The 8131-nt window shown below is 47.9% G+C and overlaps 1 protein-coding gene across 1 annotated transcript; it reads left to right on the top strand.

Annotated features, from left to right (window-relative positions):
* Positions 1-3628, top strand: MYC (MYC proto-oncogene, bHLH transcription factor). Its single transcript, XM_077764774.1, is given in 4 exon segments — positions 1-85; positions 1130-1250; positions 1253-1653; positions 2532-3628. Coding segments are annotated over 3 exon segments (1095 nt in total). The 5' UTR covers positions 1-85; positions 1130-1138; the 3' UTR covers positions 3114-3628.
* The last annotated feature ends 4503 nt before the right edge of the window (positions 3629-8131 follow it).

Here is an 8131-nt window from a genome sequence, read left to right as displayed (position 1 = left end):
TGACGCCGCCCGGGACCCGCTGCTCGGAAAGGCGCTCCTCGCCGCTTTTTGGACGCTGGATTTCCTTCGGAGAGTGGAAAATCCGGTAAGCACCCGGATCTATGCGTCTTTTCATTTATTTTCCCCGGCGCTCTTGAATGCCGCGGCGAGTCGAATGCCCGAATCGGGGGAGTCTTTTCTGCCATTCCTGCGCTATTGACACTTTTCTCAGAGTAGTTGTGGCAGCTCTGGGGTGGGGTGAGGACGACCCAGAGCTGGATGGGGTAAAGGGGCCGGTCAGGACGGGACGGAAAGCGGGTGCGTTTTTGAAAGTCAGTCTTTAGGGTTGTTGCTTGTGTATATATTGACGCTGCCCTCGACCGGTTGGACATTCCTGCTTTATTGCATTAATTGCTTTTGATTTTTGGGGGGAGAAGAGGGGAGGGAGAGCCCGGTGCATCCCGAGCTCCTGGGAGTAAGAATTACACATTGCGTGTGGGAGCCGCTGACTTTTACGCGTCTCGGAAAGGGCATTTAAATTCCGGCTTAGCGCACGCATTTCTGACAGCCGGAGACAGACCCCGCGGCGCGTCCCGCCCGCGGATCCCCGCCGCGCTTCCCGTTCACCCCCTGCTCCCTGGAAGAAGTTGGCACTCGGCTTTTTAAAAGAATCATAAAATTGGGGATCTTGGTCTCCCGAGGTGGCTGGTTCGGACTCGGTGTTGGCGAGGCGCAGGGAGCAGGGAAAGGGAGGCTGGGCAGGGATGTGTCCGAGTCTCCCCGAATCGTGGACTTGGGGGAAACGCGGGCAGATCTCCGCGCCCATCTCCCTCGCCCCCTCGGGTGTCCCCGCGCCCCTGGGGTGCGAAGGGAAGCCAAGGAGCGGGGCTCGGGGCTTTCCCAGAACAGCTGCTACCCTCGGCGGGTGAGGGGAAGACGCCCGGCTCCGGGCTCTGGCGCAGTCGCGTCGCCGTGCTGGGTGTCGAAGGGAGGTGCCCCGGTTATTATCCAACACCCCCTTTTATTTATGGGGGGAACTGTTACGGCCGGCGGCTGGGCTCGCCCCAGCAGCCAGCGAGANGGGCTGCGGCCCCCACCCCAGAGCCCCCTCCACTCAAGACCCCCCCGCTTTGTGTGCCCCCTTCCGCAGGCTGCCGCGATGCCCCTCAACGTCAGCTTCGCCAACAGGAACTATGATCTCGACTACGACTCGGTGCAGCCCTATTTCTACTGCGACGAGGAGGAGAACTTCTACCAGCAGCAGCAGCAGAGCCANTGCTGCCCACCCCGCCGCTGTCCCCCAGCCGCCGCTCGGGGCTCTGCTCGCCCTCCTACGTGGCCTTCGCGTCCTTCTCCCCGCGGGGGGACGACGACGGCGGCGGCGGCAGCTTTTCCACCGCCGACCAGTTGGAGATGGTGACCGAGCTGCTGGGGGGAGACATGGTGAATCAGAGCTTCATCTGCGACCCGGACGACGAGACCTTCATCAAGAACATCATCATCCAGGACTGCATGTGGAGCGGCTTCTCGGCCGCCGCCAAGCTCGTGTCGGAGAAGCTGGCCTCCTACCAGGCGGCGCGCAAAGACAGCGGCAGCCCGAGCNTCTGGGAGATCGTCCCGGAACACGGGGCTTTAGGGTTGCCTCCCATCCCTTCTCCGAAGAAGGCCTCCCCAGTGGCCGGCCCCCTCCTCTCCCTCCCTCCCCTTAGGAATTTCTTTTGGGTTTTTAAATCTGCTGGCTTATCTTGCAACCCAATCCACTCCCTCTTAGTTTTCTCCAGCGTTTTAATTGCCCCCGCGGTGGGGGGTGGGGGCTGGCAGAGGCGGGGGGTAAGAGGGGATTGATCTCTGTGAGAGCGAAGGGGGTGCCTCCCTCTCCCTTCTGAGTAGTTCTTGGGTTTTCCCGGACTACAGATCCATAGAAAATGAAGATGGGCAGGCAGTGGACAGAGGCAGGAAGCCGGCCTCCCTGGTGCTGTGAGCTAGGGAAAGTGCCTTAAAGATGGGCTGAGGGGCTTGGGCTCTGTTCAGCCTGTTTTGAGCCCTTAAAAGCAGATCCTTGCCAAAATTGGGCTTTATTTTTTTTCCTTCCCCCACCCCTAGAACTTTTGGCAAAGCCACAAGAATTTTTTTTTTTCTTTCTGCACTTCCAGTAAAACAGGGAGTTGCTAAAGTCATACCAAGAGACTTCCAGCTATCATTTGCAATACCTGAAGCCTTCTTGGTACAATCCCTTAAAACCAGGAGGTGCTTGGGAATGTGCTTTGCGTTGGGTGTGTCCAAAGCCTCATTAAGTCTTAGGTAAGAATTGGCATCAAGGGTTTATCCTGGTAAATTGTAATTTTCTCATCTGTGCCGTAAACCCAGGTGTCATTGTCCCTTTCTGACTTTGCCTGCATTGCGAGAGGAGCTGGGTTGATTGGCTCATGTGTTCTCTGGGGATGACATTGTGCCAGGGCCCTTTCTCACACAATAACGCCTCATATTTGCATAGCATTCATTTAATCTGGTCCTTGATTGCTGTAAGGGCATGTAGCTAACCCTTGTGATTTCTTTTTTCCTTTCTTAAAGAGGAAGAACAAGAGGAAGAAGAAGAAATCGATGTCGTTTCCGTGGAGAAAAGGCAGGCCCCTGCCAAAAGGTCGGAATCGGGGTCCCCCTCCGCCGGAGGCCATGGCAAACCTCCTCACAGCCCCCTGGTCCTTAAGAGATGCCACGTGCCCACCCATCAGCACAACTATGCAGCGCCCCCCTCCACCAGGAAGGACTATCCCGCGGCCAAGAGGGCTAAGTTGGACAGTGGCAGAGTCCTGAAACAGATCAGCAACAACCGCAAGTGTGCCAGCCCCAGGTCCTCGGACACGGAGGAGAATGACAAGAGGCGGACGCACAACGTGTTGGAACGCCAGAGGAGAAACGAGCTGAAACGGAGCTTTTTTGCCCTGCGCGACCAGATCCCCGAGTTGGAAAACAACGAAAAGGCCCCCAAGGTGGTTATCCTTAAAAAAGCCACCGCGTACATCCTGTCGGTCCAAGCAGGGGAGCAGAAGCTCATTTCAGAAAAGGACTTGTTGAGGAAGCGACGAGAACAGTTGAAACACAAACTTGAACAGCTTAGGAACTCTTGTGCATAAGTCCACCTATTAGAGGGAGGAACTGGAGTCGCTCATGAATTCTCACTTGTTACTAAGGGAAAGTAAGGAAAAAGGTTCCTTCTCACAGAACTGTAGCAACTCCTCGTATCTGAACTTGTTTCAAATGCATGGTCAAGTGCAACCTCACAACCTTGGCTGGGTCTTGGGATTGAAAGGTTTAGCCATAATGTAAACTGCCTCAAATGGAACTTTGGACATAAAAGAACTTTTTTTTATGCTTGCCATCTTTTTTTTTTTCCTTTTAACAGATTTGTATTTAAGAATTGTTTTTAAAGAATCCGTAAAGTTTACCCCGTTTTCCTGTGTAAATATGGCCATTAAATGTAAATAACTTTAATAAAACGTTTATAGCAGTTATACAAGAATTGAAACCATGTATTATAAACCATAATTTTTTTTATTTAAGTACATTTTCCTTTTTAAAGTTGATTTTTTTCTATTGTTTTTAGAAAAAATAAAATACCTGGCAAATATATAATTGAGCCAAATCTTAAGTTGTGAGTGTTTTGTTTCTTTTCTTGCCTTTTCCTTTTTTTCATTCTCATCAATTCCAATTAACAAAATTTGGCCCTCACGGGAATGAGTTTACAAAGATGGAAAAAGAAGTTATTTAAGAAAAGGGCAAGGGCTCTTCTTTGTCCAAATGGATCTCGGTCCTTTAAATCTTTAAATTCTCAGGGTTATAAGATGCTTCCTGGAGATCTTGATAGGGGTCAGAGTTGGCTATCTGGAAGAATGAACAGGCAGTAAGCTGGTGAGAAGGCAAAGGGATGCCAGAGGTTAAAGATAAGTATACAAAGGGGGTAAGGATTGGGGGAGGGGGAAGATGAAGAAACTCATTTGGTTAACCCATGCCACCCACCCCCCCCACATTCAAACCCAGACAGGAGAGTAGGAACCAGCCCCCTGATTGCCTTGAAGATGAAAATGCTTTAGTGGTCCCGGAGGGAGGCACGTTATTAACCCTATTGCGCAAACAATGAAACACAGGGGCGTAGAGGGGTTTTGTAACTTTTCTGTGGCCACACTTTAAAAGGCTGAATCCAGGTCACCCCCCCTCCCATTCTTTGAAAAACACTTAACACTTCGCTATCATGCCTTAGCTCATCCTGTGTCTAAAGTGCTGAGGTCAAGAATGCTTTTGGCTTGGGGCCTGATGGTCTGACTCGAATAATAACCATAGTAGCCTACTTCATGTGCCAGGCATTCTTGTAAGCATGTTCCTTAGAGTAATTCCACAGCAGCCCTATGAACGGGAATCAGCCCAATGTTGACTTCCTTATAACAGAAGGGGGAACTGAGGCAGAGAAAGACTCACCCATGTGCCCAAAGGCCACTGATAATGAACAGTAGAGCCGAGATTCAAACCCAAGGAGTCCACTCGTAACCTGTGCTAGACCTCGGCAGTGAGCCAGTGGGAATAGCCTGGCCACTCACAAAAAGAGGAGTCCCCGATCTAGCACATTATATGGCCTGAATTTCAACATTTAGGCCCTGTGGGACATCAGTTCCCCTTTTTTTTTGTTTTGTTTCATTTTGTATTTTGTTCATTGTTTCATGGTTTTTAAATTTTTTCTAATGTTTATTTTTGAGAGAGAGAGAGAAACAGAATGCGAGTGGAGGAGGGCCAGAGATAGAGGAAGACGCAGAATCTGAAGCAGGCTCCAGGCTCTGAGCTGTCAGCACAGAGCCTGAATAGGGGCTCGAACTCTGGGACCACCAGATCATAACCTGTGCCGAAGTCGGACACTTAACTGACTGAGCCACCCAGGCACACACACACCCCACCCCATGTTTTCTTTATGAGAAATCCACAAGTCATTCACTCCTACCTTAGCCTTAGCCGTTTGTTAAATGAGATTCACCCGTTCCCGCCTGGGAAGCAGCCAGTTTGGAGCGCTACTGTTCAGATCATAAAATAAAACATACTTAACTCTTTGTCACTTGAGTCATTATTTTGGAAACTACAAATCCCCTTGCTTTCAACCTCTTTGAGACATGGACACTCATGACACGTGGTTATCATTAGGACATGAAAAGACATATTTGAGTGTAGATAGTATTAATTATAAGGCTTTGCAAGCCGGGGAACTGGAACATTGACTAAGTAAATGCAAGTTACTATCGCTGTTCTAATTATCTCATTGTCCCAGCCTCAGAGTAGATTCAGATCCTGGACTCTTCTTTAGAACTTTAATCCACCACCACCAGCACCAACCACCACCCCTACAGCAGTAAATAATTACCGTCTTTGGTTTGGAACTCTAGGATAATTTATTCAAGCCCTTAATGTCTTTTTCTGGATCCTTTGTTTTGGATCCTAAGTCCCACCCTAATGGTTTCATGTAGTCACACCCTCAAACCTAAATTCAAAGGGAGATACAATCCACAGAAGTTGAATAGTTCAAAGCGTTATTAAAGCGGGGGCGATCTTAAACGATTCATTCTTTGTCCCTTTGTGGCTGGAGTGCTGTTCTGGAGTAACTTGCTTGAGAACAAGGAAGGTGTTAATTTGAATCACTCAGTCCAGGCAAGCAGGCGGAATAGGAGAGAGTGTTCCTCACTGGGAAAACAACTCCTCTTTCCAAATTATCAGGAAACAACTTAGTGATGCAGAGCTTGGCTGTGGGGATGGAAGGGAACCATTCCAACTACTGATTTTAAGCCCCCCTCTCAGGTATACAAAGCTAGAGACAGGTCTCAAAACAGAACACATGCCAACTTTTCTCCAGAAAGTCAGGCGGATCTTGACCCCAACACAAATTGGTTCCCAGAGCCAACCCAGAGGGTCCCTAGGGTCTGTGCCATTGTTTGATCTATTTTGTAGATAACAATAATCAAGGATCGGAGATGGAGGGGAGGAGCTTGCAATTTTGTCGAGAATATACGGGAAGGAATGAGCTACTACTGACGATTACCTCTTACCCAGGACAATGTCCAGGAATTAATGACTACCCCGGGGGTTCTGGGGGTGATTTTGTTTAGGGATGCAATGCATAAAGAGGAAGGAAGTGTTATTTCATGCTGCCGTTTGGAAGCAACAAACGAGATCCACATTATAAAAACAATCAAATTTTTAAATGAACAAAGTTTCCACCCTCCTGCCCTAACAGCCACAGCTAGGATATGTAAATAAAGTTGTCTGCTGGTCTTTAAGCCATACTCTGGCACAAAGCTTGGGAAAGAAGACAAGTGTTAGGGGGTCTTCTGTGGTTTGTTTTCACAGCTAACGATTGGCTCAGTCAGTAATAATTTTTAAACATACACGCTAGGGGCCCCTGAAGCATTTCTTCCCGACAGTAAATAATCTGTAGGCTCAAAAATGTTGAAGGGTATCCCACAACACTATCTATAAATGCACTGGTAGCTTTACGAAAGTCTCCACGTTTAAGGTTATAGACCATTACAGGCCTATTTCAAAGGAGAAGGAGGGTAAAAACAAGCTAATCGGATGAGAACAGAGATGCATTAAAAAAATAAAATAAAACTAAAAAGACTCTACAGCCAGCACTAAGACAGTGGAAAGAAACTTTCTCCATTCTAGATCCTCCAGGAGAGAATTTAGACTAATTCCCAAGAATGTTCATCTTGCGAAATTGGCAGGAGGTGATTCTAAATGACTCCTAAGATAATTTTGCGTTTTGTTTTTAATGCCATTTCTCTCCATATTAGTCTACACCAAGAAGACACAGTTGAGGGGAACCAGTGGTAAATGGGATATAGGTCTTCTAAGGTTAAAAGGAATGTTCTTTGTTTTTAAACAATGCCTTGGGAGCTCAGCCACAGACCCCAACACTTTCTTCCCATTGTTACCCCATCGGCTGATCATGGGATAAAACAAGCCAGTGCAGTCAGGGGTCTCTGGGGGTGGGGAAAGGGACAGCTTGGAGAGAGAGAATTAACCTTCATTACACACCCACTATCTGCCACACCCTTCATCTCATGGACCCTCACAACAGCCCAGCGGTAGGATTGTTGACTGTGACAATACTGAAGTTTCCACAGTTCATTAGCACTCCCAAAGTCACCCAGTACCAACAGTAAACACAAAAACAGTAGTTCATGTTTACTACGTGCCAAACACTTCGCCTACATTATCTCTTCTCATCCCCAAGGCAACTCTTAGGAGATAAGTTCTACTTCGAGTCCCCATATACATAAAGAGATTGAAATTTTGAGAGATTAAGTAGCTTGGTTTCATTCACAGAACTGGCAAAATGGTGACAGCAAGAATTATTCATTGGTTCATAAATACTTACTAAGCACCTACTGTGCGCCTCCACCATGCTGGGGGTGGGAAGAGACGCTTAGAAATGTCCTGGCCCTGAGTCACCTATGGGCTAGCCGAGAACCAAGAAAACTGGTCATCAGCTTCTACGTTATTTTAAAACACTTTTAGGGGCCGCCTGGGTGGCTCAGTCAGTTGAGCATCCAACTCTTGATTGTGACTCAGGTCATAATCTCATGGTTTATGAGTTCGAGCCCTGCATCTGGCTCCATGCTGACAGCCCAGAACCTGCTTGGGATTCTGTCTCTCCTTCTCTCTCTCTGCCCCTCCCCTGCTTGCTCTCTGTCCCTCAAAAAATGAATAACAATGTTAAAAGTTTTTTTAAATAGTAAAATAATAAAATAAAATCTTTTAAAAAATAAAATAAAACACTTTACAGAGTGTTCACTATGAAGCAGGATGGAGCTGAAAGTCTCTGTTGAGGACCTCACCCCTTTCCCTCAGGGAAAATGGAATCAAGGCTAGAGCTCAAGAAACGCTGGAAGTTAAGAAACTTTTAAATACAGACAACAAACTGAGGGTTGCTGGGGGGTGGAATGGGGGTTAAATGGGTGCTGGGCCTTAACAAGGGCACTTTTCGGGATGAGCACCGGGTGTCATATGTAAGTGATGAATCACTGGGTTCTACTCCTGAAGCCCAGACTACACTGTATGTGAACTAACTTGAATATAAATTTAAAAACAAAAATGCTGGAAGAGGAACAAAGGA

The sequence above is a fragment of the Crocuta crocuta genome, unplaced genomic scaffold (genome assembly GCF_008692635.1).
Source record: "Crocuta crocuta isolate KB4526 unplaced genomic scaffold, BGI_CrCroc_1.0 scaffold260, whole genome shotgun sequence".
In the NCBI taxonomy this organism is placed as follows: Eukaryota; Metazoa; Chordata; class Mammalia; order Carnivora; family Hyaenidae; genus Crocuta; species Crocuta crocuta.
The sequence above is the reverse complement of the archived record's forward strand: the minus strand, read 5'-3'. Positions and strand labels throughout refer to the sequence as shown.